We start from the raw sequence: 25326 nt of genomic DNA, 5'->3' as shown, positions 1-25326 counted from the left end.
TAAGTTCGTAATCGAGCTGTGGCTGTTTGCATGTTCCAGGATGAAATCTAACATCTGACCTCACTAATTGATTTTTTGCTTGCGTGTCTCTGAGCTTCACCGATTTTGTACAGTACAGAAAGTTCACAGGGGATAATATCTTCCCACGCCCGCTGCTAGACAGATGGCAATGATGTATGAGGCCGAGTGTACTCACCGTCCTCCCGAGACTTCTGAATGAAAGCATCGACGCCGCTTTCTCCGTAGTTTCCCTCTGAGGCCACTGTGGAGACATAGTTCCAGCGCATGGCCTTTACAATGTCCACCATGGCCTGGGCCTGGTAAGTGTCAGGAGGCACCACACGTGAGAAGAAGTCGTAGCGGGTGTTGTCGCTGAGCTCGGGAGCCGTGGAGGCGTAGCTCACCTGTGGTATCTGCACAGGAAAGAATATTGATGATATTATAAGCTTGAAATGGCTTCCAGTGAAAATAGGTATGGATAAAGGGAGTGAGGTAACGAGGGAGAGGGCACCTTTCAGCAACAAGGTGCAACAAAGTGCTTTGCATAAAAACATACAAATTGAATTCAATAACAGGCAGAAGCAAACAGAAAAGTCTTCCACCTTAATTTAACAGAGCTGAAAGCTGAAGTGCTTAAACTTTTCTGGGAGTTTGTTCCAGATTTGTGGTGCATAAAAACTGAACGCTGCCTCTGCTTCTGTGTTTAGCTTCGTCTCTGGGGACAGCTGCAGCTGTTTGATCGACCTTTTAGAGAAACCCAGGAAGGCACACGTCGACAATAGTGGAGATAAACACATGGGCACGTTTTTCTAAATCTGCTCAGAGTTCTCGATACATTCCTGAGGTGAAAGTAGGCTGATTGTGTGACAGTCTCAACATGGTTATTAAATTTAGGTCAGAGTCCATGACTACATCAAGATGTTTGGCCTGGTTCGTGGTCTTTAAGGTTAGCAACTGAAGCTGGGCGCTGATTTTTTGATCGTCCTTCGTCGGCTCTAAAAACAGTTCTTCATCCTAGAAATATCGTAGAAATCATAACCACATTTTCAGGGAAAGGTCTGACGGCATCCAACAAGCTGTCGTCCTTTTGAGGCTCAAAACAGGGCTACTGATCCCGAACCCCCACCGAGCCTTTTAACACCCAGCCTCAGAGCTCCCTTATGCTGCAGCCGGCTGGCCAGGTCACAAGCTGAGATGATGAGCATGTCAGAGTCACGAGCACGGGTCACTTGCTTAACATAATTAGGTCTCTTAGCATCTTAGCATAGCATGTTTTACACAATGCAGCACGTGCTTGCTTAGCTGTAGGTTCTTTGATAAAAATGACAAAAAAACCTTATTCTTACATTTTCCACTGCTACAGGGTACACAGTAGTAGCTTTTAGAATAGTAAACCTTTATAAATGCAACAACTTGCATCATGGCAGACTTCTGTTGCTCCCACTGCTCCAAAGATTTTACTGCTGTGTGTGCTGGAGAAAGAAAACATTACATAAGAAACTTAAATAGAAAAATAAATAGGTCAGCTAAAGCAGGAAACCTTTTCTTGAGTGACCATAATTTTAGATTTTCTGGTGCTGGTTGTGTTTCTCAGCACAGGGGACTGTTTTCAGGGATTGCACCGTGTCAGTTTTCATAATGGGTAAACTGTTTTCGTGTAAATGGAATTTTTCATCCCTATGGCACACACTGATTCACCAAACAGAAGGCAGGGGTGTTTCCTGGTAATGATACACAGTGTGCCTTTTTGATGAGGATCCGTCGTCATGTTTTTGTGTCTCTAAACAAAATGACAAGAAGGTGTACTCAGTGAAACATGATCCAAATGAAAAACAGCCCTGTTCTCCCTCTAGATGCCTTCTTGCCACATGCAGCATTTCATTATCACAGCCCGCAGACCTGAAGGCTGGCACACACACACGGTGTTGATATTAAATATCTGGCTTCAAGGCAACCTCCTCTCCCCAAGATGAACTGTGGCCCAACTCGCTCATTTGGGTAAAACTGTATAAATAAAAAAGTGGAGTTTTGTCTTGGCTTGATCCCTCAGCCACAGACTGTGATACAGTAGATGCACAAAGAGATAATGCGGGCTACAAAAGAAGATATAAAAACATGTAGAAAGTTGGTTAGTCACAAGGGATCTAATAAATGATGCAGGGGATCCTAATGTGCATGCATAAACCAGTAATTTGTGTAAGCATGTTAGCTGCTATGTGCTATATGCTACGTTTGGTGTTAAAAACATTGAGGCACCACTAGGGCTGGGCGATATGGCTGAAAACTTTATCACGATATAAGTGTTTTATATCGGTAGATATCGATAATTATTGATATTTTTTATTACCCATTTAAAATAAGGACATTGTTCATGCAACAAACCTCGCTTCGCAACTTCAGGTTTCTTCCAACGAAGAAAAAAAAATTATCGAATGTTTTATTGAACACATTGTTTATTTATCCTGATTACGTGTCTATCGCAAGACATATTGCTATCGTTTTATCGCCCAGCCCTAGGCACCACTAAAATCACTAAAATAATGACACATTGCAAACAGGGGTGAGTATCTAGCCACAAGCCATGTGTATTTATACATGCCTAAATGGCCAGGCACCTTTATTTACAGATGTTTGAGTGTACAAGACGCAGCACCAGCAGAGGTGTAATACCTGAAAGTCAAAATTAAGACGTGATTGTGGACGTGGTTTTTCTGGATTGAAATCCTTTTGATGTGAGAGGGATAAAATTTGGAGTGGTGTACCAGAATTTATCGCTCTGATCTAAAAGATACTGGGATGCTGAGTAAAACACAGAACAGGATGTGATAAGTTTCTAAACCATTTTGACATAAACTCAACCGAAAACAGCACAAAGACTAAACATTTACTGCTTTACTTCATCAGCTTCATTGATTTTTGTAAATATATGATTGTATGAAGGATATTAGTACATGGGCTCAGGAACTCTTGTTGAACTGTTGGTCTGTTCGCTTGCAAATGATTGCATTTTGTTTTGTTTTCATTTTACATAGCTTCGGGAGGTTTTTGGAATTGAGGTTCTATTATCATGTTTAAAAACATTTTATTTAATTAAATTTAAAGAGGAGAAATGGGTGAATGCATATTGTATTTCAGTAGGGTTAGGGTTAGGGTACTCTGCATGTTACGACTTTCCCCGAGGTTGGTAATACAGCAAGAGCGCAGCAGTCTTTGCTGGGCAGGCTATGACTAATTATGCTTTAACTGTATACATATCACTGTTTATGCTGTTCATAGTGTGTTTTATTTTGTGTTTCCATATGTCCACATTTCATGTTAGATTGAATCTGTCATAATGTCCAAATTCCACACTACATACTGATTATGCAGGTCTTTAGTATGTGTTCTCACACTAGAAAGGTAGCAAAATAAAGTATGCTCAAAGCAGACAGCATGCCTACGAGACAGTTGATTTATGACTGTGCTGTTATGCACACTATTCTCCCAAACTGCAGTGCACAAAGGAAATGGAAGAGCTGCTCACAGCTGGAAAAAAATTGGAATAAACTGCAGGTAGTGGTAGTAGAGCGACAAAGATCTTGGAAAACAAATAAGTAGTAAATCTAAAGGAAAAACATTTTTAGGTCTCTTTGTGGAGTTTAATTGGCAGTAACATTCAGCTGCAGCCTACTACATGCTAGCATCACACTTTGGAATGATAAAGTATGTTGAATTTTGTATAATAAATGCTAAAATAGTAGAATATGACAACTAATTTGTAGTATGTGTGGACTTTTTTTAATGACAGAATGAAAATCAAACCAATAGTTTAATATGTAAACCTCATTCCATGCAGAATCTGTGCTGATTTCTTAGACCTATTATATGAAATAATAAAAAAAAATGTTTGCCTTCTCTGTTTGGTACATGGGGGATTGTTTGTGGTATTTTCAGTCTCTTCCTCCACAGCCTTATCCATGCTTGTCCAAGCGACCCCGGCTTGGTTTGAAATGTATTCATAAAGACAGGTTGGAGGCCAGAGTCGCTGAGGTACTCCACTTCAGTACAAAGACCTTAAAATGATTCCCTGAGCGTGCCTCGGCAGGGGGAAAACATGAAATAATGATATGGAAAACATAATAATGGAACTCAGTGTATTCATGGACTGGAATTTTAAGAGCTTACCTAACAAAACTTTACATATTTCAGATGGAGGTTTTGGGGGATAAAGAGAGAGAACATGTTCATGTAACTAAAAGGCTCCTTTGAAATGTTGAGTATTTTCACAACAATTACTTCTCCATTTAGCATTGTTGGTGGCATTTCTAATAAGGTCTACAGGCGTCCCTGTAGGCTCTTTAAGTACTTAAAAATGCTTTGTTCAGTGGAATTAACCCCACACAAGGTGTCTCTGCTCCTGTAATTGAAGTTACTGTTTTGTTATGTTATTGTAATTAAAAAATGGTCCTCCTAATTAAAGACTTGTTTTTCTGCCAAACGTGTTGCTCTCCTCCTCATCCAGCTGCCCCTCTCTTGTTCCCTCCCATATTAGGGATCGCACAGGCAGACTGACGGGTGAATGAATGGTATATGAGTAGAAAACAGCCACATAGGCCTGCACTGCACCAGATGATCAAGAGTTTCTTCACATTAAATAGAGAGAAACCAGGTGGGGTAGTCTGCAGAATAATAGATAACTCTTAAATATGCACACCATGATGCTTGAGGGATTAAGGTCCAGGGCATCTTGGTATTTACCCTGCATCTCAAATGAACAAAAGTTCATCAGTTGAAGGTCTTTCGACATAAACCATGGTAAGACTGAATGAGTTTCTCTGTTTGGCATGTGACTTTCTCAGCTACGACACCCAACATGTTCTCTGCTGAGGACGCAGCAGACTGCAAAGCTGTGTAATTGTTGTGACTATTAGCAGATACAGTTCTGGACCAAAAATAGATCCCTGTAGCACTGTGAGTTACTGCGAAGGTGACAAGTTGGCTGAGAGATGTGCAAACTTTCCATTTGAACCAGAATGTTGCAAGAGCTCACTCGTCGACCTCAGTTTGTGATCTCAGCACCTGGTACCTGAGTTTGTGAATGCAGACTTATTACACTCCTTTTCGAAAGATAGTTTTGCATCTGTTGAACTTAACATTTATGCATTTCAGCGAGAATCACACCTCAGTGGAACATCATTTTGACTGTAAAACAAAAATGTCAGCAATGCTCTCTCTTTCTTTTTCAGTTCTTCAAAATTCAAATTACTCAAATTACATTTGAGTCTCAAGACTATATTTGAATTTACTGTGATAGAAATAACTCATATTACAGTATTGCCTCGATCTGTGTGTAACTGTATAGGTGTACAGTTTTGTGCATCAGTCCCAGCTGGACCATCTCCATGATTCAATGTGACATTCTGAAATGTCTGATTTCTAATTCAAAGTTTGCCCTGTTGATATCAAGACATTTATTTTTTCAAATGTTCTAAGATCACCTGAGGTCCTAACGCCTCTCTGAAAATCAGAATTTGGCACAGAATATTGTGTTGCATCCCTTTATGTTTTATAGCATCATTTAAGACCTTTTAGTGACTGCCTGGTGCCACATTTATCTCAGCTGTTGTTTGCTTTGTTGAGCACCCTGTTGAGATGAGGAGCAACTTAATGATGATAACGCTGGGACCTGAAGTGTAGGTGCAGTATTTTTCCATCCAAATTATGCTGGAATGCAAAACAGCTGACTCTATTTGCATGTGTAATTCAGACACATGACAGATCCTTGCAACCTGCAGTGCGGCCCAAATGCATGGCATCTGCTTCAGTCAAGCTGCACAAGAAAAACATGGATGGGTAAACATAGTTTATCCTTACTGCTTGGCAATCTCATTTTGCCACAGAAGAATGCTGACTTTCAACATACATAAGTTAACCCAAGCTAGGTTTCTTTACATCCCAACTAAATGAAACCAGCAGCGTTTTAGCGTTGACAGACAGATAGCTTGACTTGCTGCTTAAGTAACTGCTAACTGCTGCTAACTGTAGCTGCCGTTAGCGAGTTAGCTGTGTAGCTACAACTGTAACTGACTCTCCATGGAACAGACAGAGCTTAGGGTACTGGGGGAGTGTTGGTGTTTAGCACAGGGGATGTGGACAACCGGGAGGAGGAGGTTTTCTGGGCCAGGGAGGTGGGCATCCAGTGAGGGAATGCTGGCGAGGAGAAGCGGTGGAATGGGCACCAACGCTGGATGAGCAGGGAACAGAACCTCAGCAGTCACTACAGACTTTGACACTGTAAGGTAGGAAGAGGGAAAAATAAGAGTGACCGCGCAAGAGGCTAAACCAGAGTAAATCTTGGACTGGATTTTATTCGTTGGCGAGGGCTTTGAGAAATAAAAGGCTGCACAACAGACGCTGAACTGGCCAGCTGCAAGTAATATTAGCTGATTTGCCAAGTTTGTCTTCTGTTGTTGCACTTGTTTGATGTTTGGCTGTGTTAGCAAAGTTCTTAACTCACTAGAATTTGATCATAGGCAACGTACTCATAACAAATGCACATGTACAGCTGTCAATATTTACGACAGTGGTGCGTAAGAGACTTACACTACGAAACTCTAAGGGCGACAAATTGCAAAAAATACCAACTCTTGCTTAATGATGCTCTAAATTACTCTGAAGTAAGATTACCCTCTCGGTTTCCTCATTAGATTAGCATATCTTTTTCACACAGTAACATAAAAACATTTGGGAGACACAGGGACACGTTTTAACCCACAGTCCAATGCCCACAAGCAATTTTACTGACATCATCAGCATTTAGCAGCTCTGCCTGCTGTCTTCAGACAAGTGTAAATGCAGAAATAAACAGCCACGATAATCGTACATGAAAACATCTGCCCAGCTCCTAAGTCTAAACAGTTTGGGGTTTGCTTTAGCACTCAATGAACAGTGGGTTTTGGCATTGTTTTGCTCTGTGTCAGAGAGCTACAGAACAGCAGAGCTCGCAGTGCAAAAAGCTCCTCACGCTCACACAGCAGGAGCTTTGTGTGTTGGCTGCAGTACAGAAAGGGCTGCATTATACCTAAGAGTCAGTGGGCAAAACGGCAGTGTGCTCACAATATCCAGGCAGAGATAACGCCTGCAGTTTTCTGCTCGGGCTTCATACACATTCAATTTGCTGAAATTACATCTAATTTTTGTTGTTTAACTATATAATGGCCACTTACGACTGGAATAGAATCTGTAATGAAAACAGCAATAACTGTAATATCTTGTTTTCATGCATGCTCGACATCTGCACAGAAACAATAGAGACATGCATGATTATTTCATGCACATAGCCTCTTCATTCAACTGAGGGCCTGAAAAGAAATTTGCGCCTGGACAGCGGCCACAAACATAAAGCGGAGTCGTTTAAATTTTGGAGTGAGAGATGGGGGTGAACTCTTTGAGTCAAACGCACCACTTCAGTATCCAGGCTTTCTCCTTAATTGCTATCAGCTGCTGTTGACACTGAGGGGAGATTAAAGTTTCACTTTGTTACTGTCAGGGTAAGTGGAGCAGCAAATAGCTGAGCCTCCTGAATAGAAAACCAATTCCCGCATAATGATATAACAAAACAGATTCTCACTGCTGTGGGAATGAGCAACGTAGCGCTGAACACAATGGGGACATTTGGCTATGATTCAGACTGATGCAATATTAAGTTCCTGTATAGGAGGGGAAATAAATTCATTATCTCAATAATTTTCTTGGACTTTCACAAAGGTGGCGCCTCATTTCTTGTGTTCTCTGTGTTTGTGTGTTTACTTTGAAGCACTGCATACTCGTAATGGGTTTAGGTCAACAGTTAATTGAGCTTAAATGGCAAAATGTGAGCCTGGGCAATGGTGCCTAATTTCAGTCGGATACAGCCGTGCAGTGTGACCATATTGTCCACTGTCAAATGCTCAGCCCCAGGAGGCTGATGATAAAATCTCTGAGCATGCTTTAGACCTTTTCATAATATTTCTATCTCTCAGATTTGACCTTTAATATTTTGACATTCGACTGAATTGAGAGGGGAAGGCAAAGCCAATAACACTGAGCTCATCCTGCTTTGTCGTCCACAGAGACATGCCATCAGTCCTGCCTCAATCATGCAGATCACTCTGGGTAACCAGAGCCTCTCTGTTGCCTACCTCAGCTCTACTGATGTGATGCTAACTCCTCAGTTTAGGTATGGCTGCACAATATTATGTGCAACCATTATGTGTATCATCTTTTGCAGCCACACCTCTGTTACTCCTTGTAAAAGATGATGGTTGCAAAAGATGATACTGTTTGGCCTATCACACATGAACAACCCAGCTAGTTAGCCATTAAAATGCTACCTTTCACACTGAGCGTGTGTGGGCGTCTCCCTGTGCGTGTTTGTGCATGCATGTCAGATTTCTGTTGAAGGACTTTGCAGATATTGATTTCCGTGTCACACTTCTGCTCTGCATGCTGAGATCAGCTCCACAAGTTGTCATCCCTTTGATTTTGTCTGGAATTGATGAGACAAATGACCTTACTGTTACTGAGCAGAGGTTGGTGTTTGACCTGAGATTGTATAAAAAAATACTTAAGACAGCAACATAAATGTTACTCGCATGAGTCTGCAAACTACAAAACACTGACTGATGTGAAGCCTTTTTTTAGTGATCCACATTGCTTCTCCATGCGATACAGCCTCTTGGAGAAACTCCAAGAATTTATTGAAAAAGTTCCTCAAGCAAAATCTGCTTTGCGCTGCAAGAAAAGTTGAACTTGGAGAACTTTTAAATGTTATTTAAACCTATGGCAGAACCCCATAGACCCCTTAATGAGCTGTTCAATTCTTCCACCCTATGTAGGAGGAAGTCAATTAACCCCAACAATAATGTCGGATAAATCAGGTTGTCACAGCACAGTAACATTTAATATAGTTTATTGTTTCAGCCTGTAAGTGAATGTTGTTTCTGTTTATGGCAGTCAGTGATAATCTTTGCTACAGCATATACTACACTTCCTATCAAAATGGGTCCTGCGCAGGGGTTGAAAGCAGATAAATGCAGGCACTTTTATTTCTCTTGTACATGTTCAACTTTTAGTATATTGTGGGGGTAAATAGATTTTTGATTGTACCCAAACACTTTTGGAAATGGCAGAAGTGTACAGTTGTATACTTCAAGCACATCAGCAGAATTTTCCTTTGAAGTTTGCTTTAAGCTTGTTTTCCTTTTATGTCAATCTGGAAAAAATGTTTTCTGATAAAGAAAATATGGTCATCGCTTGTGAGAGCTTTGAAATGGTTACAGACTGGATGCCATATTCGGTCCTTTCAGTCATGGTGACCAAATGTTATTCAGCTGTCTTCAAAAGAGCCATTTATGTCGAAAAATATATCCAAGTAAACATGGACGAGTACCTTTCTTCTATATGAGCACCAAGGCTGCAGCAGTTCTACACACTGAATTAATCTAGACTGTTTTGATTGATTGTTTAATTTAAGAAAATAAAAAATAATGAGAAATGCCCATCACAAATTACAAGTCTTATCTTTGCAGGAAGCGTGCATGCACTCATGGTGGAGAGGCTCGTGATCATGACAGAAAAGGATGTAAACATTAATGACATCCCCCTCGCCTGAGCTGTGACATTAGCTAGCAGTGTTGGTTAGTTAATCTGCACAAACCAGCAATATCAGAGTTAGGGGAATAGATGCACACTAAACAGAACAAACAGAGAAAAAAACACGAGAGCTCATCACTCGTGATGTGGAAGCACATTACAGTAGCAGATGGAAGATGAGAGTTTGTTAAAGACTTGAAGAGTCAGATATTCTGCTGGAAAAAATGAAAAGGCTGCGTCTGTTTCTGGTCAGGTATTGTAACCAAGGAGGCGAGTATGAGAATAGCCTCCATCAAATCCACTTACCCACTGTGTTCAGGCTGCATATGGAGGGTGTCCTATGAAATTAATTGATATTCATAAAATAGTGTTAATGATCCACTGCATGATTTGACACGTTTTCTGATGACAAAATGTACTTAAATGGTAGAAACACAGAATTCAGGAAAATTAAGGAAAACATGGAATATGGGAAAAAATAAAAACGTAAGCTAGATAAAATTTTAATGGATTTCATAAGACCTTAAATAAAGCTAATAGGAAAAAAATGTATTTTGGATTTTGGGGAGAACTGTCCCTTTCAACCCTTGTAGTCAAAACAACCTAGCTACTACATCAACGTTAGCTATTGAACCAAATATGCTAACCAATTTACTGTAATTAAACCATTTAAAACAAGCGGAAGAAAGTAACATTAATCTATAAACCTAAGAAAAGCTACCAGTTACCAGCCGGTGGTGACGAATATTCACATTTGAACAATAATGTACTTACATTATTCAGTGTTTCAGCCACTTAAGGTGTAGTCATCCAGGCTGCATTTGCTACCATGTGAGGCGACACAAGATGTGTTCACAGTGTTTTCACAACATAACCATGACTGGTCAACTGTTTTCAAGGTTTTCCAGGATGCGTGGGAACTTTGGAGAACCACAAGAGGCTGTACATGCTGAAAGTTCTAACTCCGTCACAATGGTTCTCGCGGGTCCCTTAAGATACCTGAGATGCTCCACGGTTCTTTGAAGCACTTCTCATCTGTGCTAAACATAGCAACCCCCCCCCCAATCTGTTAAAGACCTTATGACAGTGTGTGAGGAATCGACTCCCTGCTATCTGGGTCTCTATCTCTCTGCTCTCCTCTCTGTGTGCACCAAAGACAGCACCTCTTGTGACCCTTTATTCAAGCTGCTGAAGTTTGTGGAAAACATAACCGAGTCCATCGATGACACATGAAAGGGCCGACTGCTGTGAGCCAAAAACAAGTTCACGCATTCTCAACAGTGCAGACGAGGACTGATTTCCCCAAACATCTCCAGCATCATCTCTATCTGTAATCAGTGATGTGACCGCAGGAGCTGTTCAAATTTCTTGAGACAACTGGATGAGAATATCTCCGATCTGACCATGGAGGATGTTACTCCAGCGCCATTTCTGGCAGCTCACTGTGTCACAGTCAGGCCTGGTTCAGTCCCACAGATCCGTCATTGAAAGCATCCTCAACCCATCCATCACAGACTGATATGGCTCTGCCTCCCATTGCTCCCAGGGAAGCATGTCATTCAAACCTCTGAGGGGGTTATAGAGTCCTGGCTGCAGTGCATCACAGACACACACACACACCTGCACGATGACAGAGTAAGGAATAAGGCAAAGGAGATTTCTCCCAAGCTGCCAGCTGGGACAGCCACCTGTATGACCTGTTTGGTTTACTTAAATCACACACATGGGCAGGCACCATTCTTTTCAAACACGAGAGCCAGAACGAAGACATTACTGACACTTCAGTTTAAATATTTACTTTATTGCTGCAGGCTGGTGGATCAGACTGCTTTTCTATATTAGTGAAGATGATGATTTCCAACATTTAAACTCATAAAGCCAGATCGCATAGTATATTATGACCGGAGGCAGCCGTCAGCTCACAGGGGCTCTGAATTTTCTTTAAGTTGCACCTTTTGATAAAGCAATAAGCTGAGCTAATGAATGGCTTCTTTAGATAACTTATGATGATGAGTATCTCACTAAAGGAGATTAACAATGTGAAAAACTGCTTCTGTGCCAGAGGAAATATAAAAAAGAACTGAAGTGATTTAACCACAGACATACAGATGTTTTAGACGCAATGTCAGTTTTATTTCATTTTTAGATGAAGGGTGGACAAATTATTAGAAGCATCCAAAAAGCACAGAACAATTCAGCAGCACCACAAAATGAGCATACAGTTCAATGAACACCTGTCTAAAACTGTTTATATTTTAGAATCTCTGTGAGGGTAGGATCTATTGCAGGACTGTTGCATTAGACTGCAGCAGTTTCAGCTAGGTGTACCTAAAAAACTGGCAACTGAGTGTATTTTCTTCACAGTCTAGTTCATAAAATTTTGACACTTTCCAGGTATTTTTGGAGAAGATGAGAAAGAGGACTGGGATTCAAAACAGTCTAGAGCACTGCTCTTTAAGTTGGTGCTATTGGTAAAAATACCATAATATTATCATTATAGTGGCAAAAAGACATGTTCAAATCTGATCAAAATGAATCTGCTCATTCATTTTTCTACAACTCAAACGGTGGTAGAAGGCTACTCATCAAATAGACAACACCCAGAAGTAGACACATCTACAAACCAATCAAAGTCAAGAGAGAGCCCAGGTAGGTGATGACAGCAGGACAGGTAGGTCATGTAAAGTTCATTACTGTGCTCACATAGTTGCAACGTGGATCAAATCTATACAATGTCACAAAAACCTGGTTCAGACCTTGGCTCGGACTTTCAGGTATGACAGCAACCTAAATTTCAACAGTGTTTCTCTTAGTGAAACAGAACAAATGTGTGATTAGAAATGCCAACATTGTTAAAGAAGATTAAAGGAAGCAAAGAAAAGCTGTAATAATTTCAATCTTATAAGAAACTGAAGGCTTATTGTAAAATTTAACCACTGCTGAATACTCAATCTGAAATTTGAATACCGCATGCTTCCAAAACCACCTATCTGATTTACAGTATATGGTTTGAACTTCCCTTTTTAAAAAATCAGAGTAGGTAATTTCAAGCAGTGCAGTTTCAAATATGTGGTTTCGGTTTCACAAATTCAGACTCAAGAGGAATATTTTTTTCAAGTTCTTTTTTTTTTTTTCAAAGGACTTTTCCTCAGTGGCTGAATCTTCCAGGTTCATTTCATCATGAATTTTGGTGTTTATATTTCCACCATTCAAAAAAAACACATCATTGCTATAAACGTGGTGGTATTTGCTTACCTTTTTTTCATGGCCACACACTGACTTGTCTTAACAGTGAAAGCACAGGTGGAACTAATAACACTAACGATGCTCAGCTCCAATTAAGTGTCAGAGGAAGCACTTCCAGTGAGTCAGTATGCATCGCACCAGCACCCTGAAATTAGCCAGACTAAATGGGATGCAACCATCATTAATGTTTTTTAATTACACCTGTTCTTTTCCTGCATGACAAGTCAAAATCCCTGCTGAGAAAAGGGCCAGTAAAAGGTGAGCAGCACGCAGATTTACTACTGAGATAAATTATAGCGACAATTAAAAGGTGATGTTAACATTTGTGCGGTGGCCAGTTCCTTCACTGGTCACAAGTCGACTCCAACAGTAGCCAGTACTTGATTTTATTTGCCAGCGTTAAAAAACAAAAGCAGCATCCAGGCAAGCTTGAAACGCTTCCAGTATTTCTACTACAAATCAAAACAAATCCGAGCAGTCAGGGTACAAAATTTACACCAGCCACATCTCCGTGTCTTGTTCCACAACATACAGCACATGGGGGATTCCTCTGCTGTGCATGGCTGATCATCTGTCACTAACACTGATGCAACCGGTAAGACATCAACATGGCCCTCGCATGATGAAAAATAGCCACAAGCATGACAGAGAACAACCCACCCAGCACAGTGGTAGCCCTCGGTTCACAAGCCCACTGAGGCATGCAGCAACACGTGACAACGCGCCGTTTGAAACCATATGGTGGTAAAAACACACACACACACACACACACACACACACACACACACACACACACACACACACACACACACACACACACACACACACACACACACACACACACACACACACACACACACACACACACACACATCCTTTGCCAACACCAGGTAGCTAATGAGGAGGAAATTTTAGGGACGGTTAAGGCCAGCTGGGAGATGAAACTACAACTTACCTACAACGATGGAAAGCGCATCTTTGAAGATAAATCCTCAAGACTGAATTTTATCCACTCTACTTTGGCTCCTAAAAGGCCCACCAGCTTCCATCAAAATGTTAATTCATGTCGTGTGATGACACTCCAAACGTAAATAAAAGTGACTGATACATCACAACAACTGGCAGAAATGATTAATTGTGGTTATAAAATGAAAGGAGGAAGCGTCCCTCTGCCAGGCCTCTTTCTCTGCAGTGTGCTTCAAAACACCCCAAGATAAAACCTCACAAACCAATAAAATGCCATTTAATAACACAGGAACCGCATGTCCTCATAAAGAGCCCGAGATATCATCAATATCCAACCATCAAGGTTATTGCTCCGCTGGGCTTAGAATGACAGGAAGAGGCAAAATGTTTGCCTTGGGCCGAAAATTATTTTTCTCAAACTGTGTAAACCAGCGGTCGCCAACCTTTTTTACGCCACGGACCGGTTTCACGTAAAGCAATAATTTGCCGGACCGGCATAGAAATGAATAAAAACTAATTATCAAAAATACAACTCAGTATTACCCTGAATGTAGTTGGAATTAGTGGGAGCCCTGCGCTTGATTCTCTTCAATTCAATTCAATTCAATTCAATTCAATTCAATTCAATTCAATTCAATTCAATTCAATTTTATTTGTATAGCGCCAAATCACAACAGAAGTTGTCTCAGGACACTTTCCATATAGAGCTGGTACAGACCAAGCTCTTTTATCTACAAAGAAACCAACAATTCCCCCATGAGCAAGCACTTGGCGACAGTTGCGAGGAAAAACTTCCTTTTAACAGGCAGAAACCTCGAGCAGAACCAGACTCTGGGTGGGCGGCCATCTGCCTCGACCGGTTGGGTGAGAGAGGAAGAGCGAGAAGGCTTCACTGCCTCATTTGTGAGGCTCGGTGTGTGAGGATCACCTGAAGCGATAAACCCGTATTTTAAGTAGGACTGCTGATATTGTCTCTTAAATGCAGCTTTCTTTCTCTTGGCAGTTGTAGGCTCTTCTTCTTCTGTCTCATCATTTGGCCTTTTCCGCTTCCAAAGAAGCTCTCCAAACATGTTTGTTTTTTACTCATTTTTGCTTGTGTGCTTACTTTTTTACGACCGCGTCACGTGACCGAGACGAGCGGTTTGACATGTGTACAGAGGCACAGGCGGATGCACCTGGTTTTCAAAATAAAACTTCTTTCAGACTCTGATGATCAATAAAATATATTTTGTTCAGTCTCTGTGCGGCCCGGCACCAAGTGGCCCGGTGGTTGGGGACCGCTGGTGTGGACCACAAAGTCGTACGGAGTGTCACGCTGACTGATCCACACAAAGGCCCGATGCTTGTATGTCACCCTTAAATCCAAGAGCAAAAAACTTTAGACGCACAATCTTGAGTGAATCCGGAGCCTTATCAGGACGGCCAGGAAACATTCTGAGGTTATGTTTGCCTTTCGTGTGGGCTCGTATCTGAACATCTCCGGTGCTCATTTCAACTTGAAGCTATCCATCCAGCAGACGGGAGTAAAAATGGAACGGCTGCATTTGAGGGCTTATTTAAAATTCTGTGTGATGTTCTGTTCTTTAATGTTGATACGCCGTGTTCCTGTACAAACAAAAAAAAATAAAATAAAATGCCACAGTCTTCCTTTGCCTCAAACATAAAAAGGGCAAAAAGTCATAACATTGTTCTCAAAGTGTCTCGGCTGCATATAAACTTAAAGTACAAGCACCGGCATATTAATACACAGCACATACACAGACAGCACGCAGCCCGATCCAACTCAACTTAAAGATTCTGTTAATCTTTTCCAGCAAATTTTGTGAAATAAAAAGTAAATGAGCGGTGGAGACGATGGTGTTGGGAGTTTGCAATTATGAATGCCTCCACAGAAACATCAGTCTCACTTCACTGTTGGTCAATAAACTATTATGGCTTTTGGAGGTTTTCAAATTGTGTCTTTATTCTGAGTTTAATGATGAATAGCTGTCCAGCATTAACAGCTCAGTCCACATACTGTAGTGTGAGGTTTATTAAGAGAAACATCCAGGTGATTTTTATTCATTCACATCCATTAGTTTCTGGGAATGTCAGATGTAAGTGGATGAACTGTCAAGTCTAGTCAAGTGTATAATTTCACAGTGATTGACCCACAATACCACACACTTGAAGCCTGTAGTTTCTCCAATTGTCTCAGAATAGTACAGTGACAAAACATTTCTATTGTCAGCACCAAACTCGGAAAGTTTCGACAGATTTTATAATTGGAAAAACACGGAGCTGTTTTGTGTGATGCTTCGAGTTGTCTGATGCTTCTTCAAATCTGTGTATAGTTGAGCTGAAACGAGCAGTCGATTCAGCGATTAGTCAATCCACAGAACATAAATCACCATTTTGATGATGCAACGGAAGTCATTTTCGTGCAAAAATACCAAACTTTCCCAGGTTTCAGCTTGCTTCAGAATGAATGTGCTGCTTTTCCCTGTTTTATATCATTGTAAACTGAGTATCTGTGGGGGTTTTGGCTTGTTGTTCTGACAAAGCGAGACATCTGAAGACATCTTTGGCTTTAGGATATTGTAACAGGCACATTCACCCTTTTCCAACATTTTCTGGACCAAACAATTGCTTGAGAACATCAGAGGGATTCATCAATAATTAAAGTAATCATTAGTTGCAGCCCTATTATACACCATAATTGGTCTTATCTTGTAACCAGTGCAAAGGTGTTAAATAGGAGTTTACTACAACAAAACAACACGTTTATGACAACCAAACCCAGTGCAAAAAACCACACACGCTGCTTGACTCTAACTCAAGTGCAATGAAAATGAATCTCATGAGAGCAGTCAGTGCATCTGTTTGTCATGATTTAAGGTGTGTGTCTGAAATCATGTATGGTTGTACTCAGCAAAAGGATTTTCTTTTTCTCTTTGAAGTCACTGAGATAAATCACAACGGCCTTGTTCGATGTTCTGGCCTATAACAAATATAGGTGATACTACAGAAAATAACCATGGTAACATTTGCATTAGATCACACAGCAAGAACAGCCGAAGTGTTTTCAATTCAATCACACAAAAACCATAGAGGGCGGACCGCTGCCACTTCTGCATCTCCACCCCGCCTTTAAAGCACGGTCTTTTGAAAAAGCATCCATCACAAATTCATCAGTGAATGAATCGCAAATGAATTAATTCAGCAAAACAACAGTAGCCCCCTCAAATGGAAGTATCACTTTGTGCAGGCAGGTCCAGGCGAAGCTTCAAGTGTAAAAGGCTGCTTTCTTTAGTTATCATTTTCTTCTTTCCATGTGATGGGTAGCTGCTAGCTGTTAATAGCGCATAAATTGGGAGTGCAATAATAAAAATTCTTCCCATGATTTTCATTAGTATGCAGGGTGCTGATGGCAGCAGCTCTGTATTTGTTAACAATATGCACACCAAGACTGCAAAGCAAAGGCAAAATGCAGTAAAAAAAAAAAAAAAAAAAAAAAAAAAAGACTTGAAAAAACAACTAATGGAGGGACACGTGCAGCTTCTGTCTCCTTTCTATTATAGTTCAGCTAGAAAATCAGGCTCATGACCAGCCTGTGTCTTGATTGTGATCAGGGACAGACGTGGAGGTACAAGTACAGGTTGCACATGAGAAATTTGAGAAAAACACAGAAAATGATACCTAGAAAATTCTACATTCCAGACAATGGGAACTTTCCTGCGAGCAAGCGACAAACTTCAAATATAACATAATTGATAACAATAACATTCTATATTTCAAGCTGTAATTGACAGCAAGATGTTACCTTTCTTTAAAATGCATGTAGATGGGAGAAAAAAACCGGAGAGGCCTAACTGAGCTGTCAAACTAAAAGCTGATTATCTTCATTAAGTGGCCAGATGACAGTTATCGCCAGCCCAATTATCCATACCACATATCTGTCATCCAACTGGAGAACCTGTCTGCAAACCGCAAGAGACATAACTCCCACATTGTAATTCACAAACTTGTTTAGTCCAATCTCCAGCCTAAAGATCAGGCTTCCCTGTCATCTCAGGATAACCCGTGCAGAGTCCTCTTTACTGACTCTGCCCCTGTTGCTTTCCTTTTGTTGTTTAATGAATAAACGACTCAATTATTGATGATCTCAGGGTTCCTTAATTATTAAAATGTGCCTGCAGTTGAAAGCAGTGCTGGGGGTTAATGTGGGTGATATAGAGGCTTGAAGAGAGAAAGAGAGAAAAAAAAAAAAAAAAAAACACCTCCTGTTTAATTGTGATGATTAGCACTGGGTGCCCTCTGTTCTGGTTCATGATGTCACAAGGTGGAAAACTGGAGGAAAAGAAAACTAACACAGTACAGAAAGAGTGTGGTCAAGAAGATTTTAGAAGGTCAGTTTATTTTGCATTTAAGCATAGACAGGTAGTGGTTTGGTGTTAAATCTGCATTCATTGTTTTGTTTTGTTTTTTTTGGGGGGGGGGGGCCTTGAGGGCACAGTGGTACAAGCTGTAAACCTGTAAATCAACATTTTATCGCCTCATGAGGAAGATAAGGCGAAGGTGTTAGCAAACAGCTGTCCATTTACACATCCAGCAGACAAAGGCAAAGATTTGCATTTATTTGGAGTCATGTTTCTGTCCACCTGATAAATTAAAGTTCTGTATTTACTCCCCTATCAGCTCTGTTTTGCTCTCCGCTAACCCCCAGGGGAAATACCTCGCTCATTAGTCGCTAAATGCTCTGCAGTGTTCACCAGCTAGTCGATAACCTTGTCAGCCTGCTGTTTGGTGCTGGGCAGGTGGTGTACAGGTGGTGTACAGCGGGTTTATCAGGAATTTATTTGGTGGACAACATCTGCCTGCTGTGGCTGCTGAGAAGAACGGTAAAGCTGCAGGCTGGAAAACCAAAAGTCTGAGCTCAAAGTGGCTAAAACAGGGGAAATGCAGAGTTGGTGATGATTCTGTGTGCGCTGTCACTACACAGCTTTCACAACATATTTAGTCATTTGATGTATGAACTCACTGATCGGAGAGGCTTTAACACTATGAAGGTCTGTTAGTGTAGACAATGTTTACATGTGTACATACAGGGTAGGATATACCTAATATGCGCTGTGTCACAGTATCATATTTCTAGCTAATGTTAGCTGGGAGTATCACAGTATTTTTAGCCAGTGTTACTTCCTTTCTGTGAAGCAGGCAGGTGCTGTGTGCCTTTGCTAATTGGCATGTTGGCTGCATTACGAGCCAACAGGCAGCTTCTCAATTACTGGGTAGTTTCCCTTACAAACCTTTCCAGAGTGGCACCTCTGTGTATTCCATTTGTTTTAACCAAAAAACATTTTCAACTAAATATTCTTTCTTTATAATTAAGATTTGTGTCACTACAATGAAAGGAGACTGAAAGTGTGTCTGACAAGGGAATTTAGATTCCACTGAAGTAACAATGCATAGTCTCTCTTCTGACATCTTAAGGAACTGTTGCACATCAAGGGAGACGGGGAGACAGTATTTCAGGGGGCGCAGAACACCAGCGAGCAGCACCAACAATAGAAAACAGCTGCCTTTGAATGGTGGATCAGGATGTTGGATTTATCATGCTCTCAACGTGACCTCTTTCGACTTGAAATACACGAGTCCTTTGATTGCTTCAGCCTCCCTGACATGAGCTTTCAATCAGACCCTTTGAGAGCAGTTCTGTGGGCAGCCTTTGTCATCTATATTTCCACAATTGTTTGGAGTCCTGATTTTGAGGAGCACTGAGGGACCGATCGGTTTTACCCCGGCTGACCTCCTCCCTTGTCTCCAGAGATGAAGAGATATCCAGTCCTTGTCAAATACTGCACACTAAATTATCTATAAGACTGCTGATATTATACAAATGCCTCTGCAGTAAAGAGACTGAATCAAATCAAACGCTTATTCAAATTGTGTTCTGATATTTAAATGAATTTTTAGAACGCTAGTCCTTTGATCTTATATAATTCAGGACAGACAATTAAATCAACATGTAGACCTTTAACTTCCGACTTGTAAAGTGCAGTCATTTCTTTTAACTTTGTCTGATGTCTCTGTTTAAAACCACAGCTTGATAATGTATTTTCAGCGACTAAGTTCTTTGTGTGCATGTGCAGAGGGAGGATGGGCTAAAAGAAAACAAAGAAAAACCGCAATGAAAAAGAAATGGGAAGAAGCATGAAGTCAGCAGAGGCATGTTTAAGGTAGATAAGGTGAAACCAATTGACAGTTTCTGCTCTTTCCCAGTGGCAACAGACATTTTATTGGCAAGTCTGTAAGATAGTCTCCCCGGCCCCAAGAATAAGCTGGAGAATTGCAACAGCTGGAGAAAATGCTATTGGTCACAGCAAGTCATTGAAAATGGAAGTCTCAGAGCTGTGAGCTTCTTCCATGAAATCCTACTTTTCCTCTTTGGAAAGGTGTGGCATATTTCTAATGAGATCCCTTTATCACCTTTCAAGTCAGAATTAACGCATTCTGTATAACATAGTCTCTTCTGCTCACTTGTCAACATGAGTGAGTTCACGATCCCTTCGCTTTGTCTTTGACTGAGAGAAGACAGTCGATTCAGAACAGTTCTACTCTCTCCCAGTAGGATTTTTTTTACCTATGACAATAAGGCTAAAAACTAAATACTGGACACAGCATGCCTTGCCTTTCAGTGGACGTCAAAGAAGAAGACTTAGCCATGCGGGGAAACATCTCATCATACGTGTGTTAGAGGCTACAACAGACAGTTTGGTGAAGGGCGGTAGTGGAAATGTGTCACAGCAACCCTCAAAATGGCTGTGGGATGGTGCCCCTGGACATTCCATTTCTGGCATGTGCTCCTTGATCAGTGGGCTTGGGCAGCCTGGCACATGGTGGGAGGGATTGGCAGCTCACAGCTTGCTTTCAGGACTGGTTGGATAAATGATTAAAACAGCATGATGGGCAGCTTTAGAACACAGACAGGGTCACCGAGGGCTGGCAAGTCACTCCCTGACAGGAAGAAGAGGAAGGGGGGGAAAAAAGAATCCACTCGCAGAGCTCCCCGTGGCTAATTAGATCTGACGGGCGGTAGAAAGTGAGTTAAAATGTAATCTATGATCATAATCATAATGTTAGGATGAATATTGGATTTGACATGTTGCACTAGATTCAGCCGTGTCTACAAAATCTGGTTTAAGGTGACAACAGAAGTCACTTTACAAGCTTACTGTAGATTTTACTGAGCGATTCCACAACAAGGGCTGCAACTAATGACTTTTTTTATCATCAATGTGGTCATCATGTAGTAACAATGGATCAAATGACTTTGCATAATGTGACAGTGGTCACTCGTAGTGACAAACCCACAGAGAACTGACACTCAGCCCTGTGGTTTGCTTCAGCTACGAAGATCATTTTAGAGTCTTTCAGCGCTTTGTTTTGATTTTCCAGTCTACAGCTTTACATTATATTAAATTTGTGGCTTTTATTTAATAGTGGAATAAAAGGGGAGACATGGGAAAGGAGGAAGAGAGTGAAGATGATGTGCAGCAATGGAATCAAACCCAGGCCGCTGTGGTAAGGGCATAGGCTTAATACACGGGGCGCAAGCTCTACAAGGTGAGCTATCGAGGTGCTCCACATTTGTGGTGCAGGCTAACGCTAAGGCAGATGTTTTCAGGGAAAAAAAGATTTGACACACTACCTGCCCTGCACCAAACAGTAGGCACACGAGCTGTTGAACATACTGGACCATTCAGCCTAAGAGGAAGACATTTCACTCAGGAGTTGGTGGAGAGCAAAAACTAGAGCACTGTTTGCTAACAAGTTTGCTATATAGCTTAAAATGTGATAATGGCAGTGTTGTGTTTAGAGCTTGTATCTCCAAAACAATTCAATAACATCAGGATTAAGAGTGTAAAATATTAGATGACACAAAAAAGTCACAACCCAACGTGACACCGTCAAATTGCTTGTTATGTCCGATTAGCTGCCCAAAACCCAAAGAAAAGAAAACCTCATGTTTGAGAAGCTGGAGTTAATTTTTGTCATTTTTGCTTGATAAATGACATTAACAATTACTTGTTTAACAAATCTGTTGCTGCTGGCGAATCGATTAATGGTTTCAACTCTCGTTTCCAATCACGAACAAAAAGCGGAATAGTTTAACCATTAGTCCTGGTTTCCTCTGCATAATTCAGGAGAGGCTTCTGAGACTCTGTTGCTATGTTATGTGAGTGATTAATACAACCTAATTACTCCACCTAATTATGCAGACTGCCTCTCAATCTTACCGTCTTTGACCCCCCCTACACTGTCTCTCACTTTCTCCTCAATCTGGCTGACCCTGCCCCCAATCTCTTGTATTGTCTCTCCTCTCTAATATGGTGAAGGCGGGGGAGCTCTGCGATGGGTGTCAGCTGAACAAAAAGTAATACATCCAAACCTTGAGATAGCGTAGTTTATCCTCACATTTGATTTCATATCCTCAATCAGCTCTGGGTTTGTTCATTAATACTGAGCACTGTTCCTGCTAGGAACTTATGATTTTCATAAGCTCATTAGTGACTGCACCACAGATCATCAGGGTCGGGGTGAGCAATTACTATGCTACAAGTGGAGAAGCCAGCTTATGAAAAATATGTTAATCAATATTGGTTTTAAGCAAACTGCTTAAAGCTCTAAAAGGCTAATGACCAAATTTAGTTCTGTTTTACCAAATGAATTAAATCAGGTTTGAGGACATAGAGGCCCTAAGCCCACCTTAGATTTCCCAACGTTTAGCATTAGTGGAGGAACAATTATCAAAATGAGGATTGTAGCGCGGAGTGGCCGTGAAGTCCAAATTAGAGCCAGCGAGGGCATTTCTATTCCTTTTTTATCCACTTAGATAACATGACCCGGAGAAGGGTTTAAATTAGGCACAAAAGCAGCAACAAGGAGGACCATGGGAGGATTTCTCCTGGTCAGCCTGTCTGAATGATTATTGTGGGTGGTCAAGGAAACACTAAAGGTCCTTGTGGAAGTTAAACCTGATTAGAGGGTAAACAATATCATTGGTGATAAGTAAAGCTCCTTCATGGTGTCACTAATGACCAGAAAATGAATTCATGATAGTTGTTGCAGCCTACAGTGTTTCCAAGGTTAAGGGGTTTCTATGAATAGCATTTGTTATTTCGGTGCTTCATTCTTAATTCAATGTGTGCATGTTCATTTGGATCTAATAAGGTAAAATGAGAAGATCGAGCCTAACAATGTTATTTCTGCTTCTGTTTTCTCTGGTTTTAAAACGTGGGGAGAGCGTGTTGCTTCTATTCCCTTCATCAGCTGCTGATCTTTTCTCTGCTCGTATATGAGGACACATTAACTTTTCATGAGGATGAATTCAAGGGTAAAAAAGCATGCAGCGTCTGAACTGTTGAGTTTATTTTATCGTAAAACCCAAATGTCAGATCAAGACTTCCTCAAGAAGGCAGAAGGGTAAAGGAAGGCGAAGAACTATAGAACTAGTAATGTCATGCATGCTGCGTTTGTTTTGTTTCACAATTTTGGAAATTACTACACCTACAATTTCATTTAGTCTAGGCCAAGGGGGAAAAAACACTGCAGCTTTCTAGTTCTGGTCCTCTGGTTCATGTTCACACTATCTTTACACAAATGAAACAAGAGATTAAGAATGAAGACTTATGGACTGATGGGTAACTCACTGACGGTTTTGCATCATCAGTGCTACATGGACCCACGTGGAGAAATCAGATTCTGTGGACTGACACTGAGTCGCGTAGCACTTAAATGTTTGTGTTCTTTGGTGTTGCTGGCAGTTACTGTGAGGTCGTATTGTTGCTGTCAAAACACATGGAGAAGGACACAAACACATTGTTTTAACAATTTTTCCCTTTCTGGTGAACAGGAAAAAACCCTGCACTCGTGGCATACAGATCAACAGAGAGATTTAATAGCGGTGTTACTTTCAAAATAATGGTAAAATCACAAATCTGCTAGAACCAAATCCTGAGGTTGGTCTGTTTTGCTTTCATACCACAAACGAATTGCACCAGTGTTTGCCAAGACCCTACTTTTCAGACACACCAAGACCCTAAAAAGGTGGGTCCCCCACGCAAAATTCTAGTGTGGTTTGTTTGTAGTATTCAGAGGACTTTACTGCGGTGGATACATGATTATAGCATGAATTCAAAAGCTAAACTAAGTAACTGAAACCAACTATCAAAACAGCAACAGACTGCAAGATATCAGTAGTCTTTTTCTGGTCTCTTCCTGTCCTTTTTATGCCAGTGGTGTGTACATCACTGTGCGGATAATGTGATATACACACAAAGGACATATTGTGACGTTACACAAGATCTGCAAAACCTAAATCTTCTCATCAAAGCCCATAGAAACACATGCATATGTTGTGTAGCGTCATCTTTAAGGATTATATTTTCCTATACCTCAGACACTGAGACTGAGCTTAGCAGCAGGGCCAGCTCAAGGAGGATATTTAATACCAGCCATGCAGCCCCATAAAATGGTTGTTCCTGTGTACTGTAGTTACTAATCTCATCACAGTTCATTCAGCCCTTTGGATCATATAGCTACACCCACCAGCTTCAGTAGGCCATCTCAAGAGATTGGGCTGAGAGAATTAGAGAGGGGCACTTAGCTCTGCTTACTCACTCTCCTCCCTTCACTGTCAAATCCCAGTTCTTTAGAAACACACTGTGCATAGATCAGATGACATAATGTGAACACCATGAGAGCGAAAGACTCTTTTGGATTCCCATCCGACAAATTCGATAAAAGCAGCACTGTTCCATAATTATTTTTGACAGAAGCTTCTCAAGAAAGAAAAAAAATGTATAAAACGTACTTTTATTTGATGCTTTATGAGATAATGTTGATGACGTGCACTGCCAGGATAGTCAAAAGACGGCTGGGCTGCATGTCCCCTGCCATAACAATTCACCACACAAAATTAGACCCGAACGTGGGTCTCTGAGTATGACCATGTCCTGCTTTTTCAGGCTGGCTACTGCTTTGACAGTTAGTAGCTGCAGGGCAGAACCATTGATCCAAGGCCTGAATGTTTGAAATGGAAAAGATCAATCAAAAGCAAAAGGGTTATCAGATTGTATGAAATCTAATAATATGACTCGCACATGGAGAGCTCTCTGCATCAGTGTAGCCATCGATCCCTTTTTCAACTTGCTGTTTCAATTAGCCACCTCTTATCAATGGCCTGCCCATATGGAATAATACTAGCCTAAATAGATCAGTATTTTTTATGTGGTGTCCCAATATTACAAATATGTCCAATATTGTAAACGCAGCCACCAGGGATGTAAAATCTTTGCACATTATTGTAGTCTGTTTGTCAAATTGTGGTACAAACAGCTCGCTTGACAGGCTAGAGCAAGCATTAATATTGGCAAGTGAGAACTTTCCATTTTGCTGCAGTGTCCCCTGCTGAAACATCAAAGATGTCTTCTGTTACTCTCAGAGTGATGGGGAGCCTTA

At 41.0% G+C, this 25326-nt stretch overlaps 1 protein-coding gene across 1 annotated transcript in view; it reads right to left on the bottom strand.

Annotated features, from left to right (window-relative positions):
• The window catches only part of LOC139329251 (metabotropic glutamate receptor 4-like), a 152054-nt gene that overhangs the window by 68821 nt on the left and 57907 nt on the right, over positions 1–25326 (bottom strand). Inside the window, exon 3 of the mRNA XM_070959449.1 lies at positions 197–413. Within this exon, the coding sequence (XP_070815550.1) occupies positions 197–413 (217 nt within the window). The remainder of the gene's footprint in view (positions 1–196; positions 414–25326) is intronic.

The sequence above is a fragment of the Chaetodon trifascialis genome, chromosome 3, assembly GCF_039877785.1.
Source record: "Chaetodon trifascialis isolate fChaTrf1 chromosome 3, fChaTrf1.hap1, whole genome shotgun sequence".
In the NCBI taxonomy this organism is placed as follows: domain Eukaryota; kingdom Metazoa; phylum Chordata; class Actinopteri; order Chaetodontiformes; family Chaetodontidae; genus Chaetodon; species Chaetodon trifascialis.
This window is presented reverse-complemented; position numbering and strand designations above follow the sequence as displayed.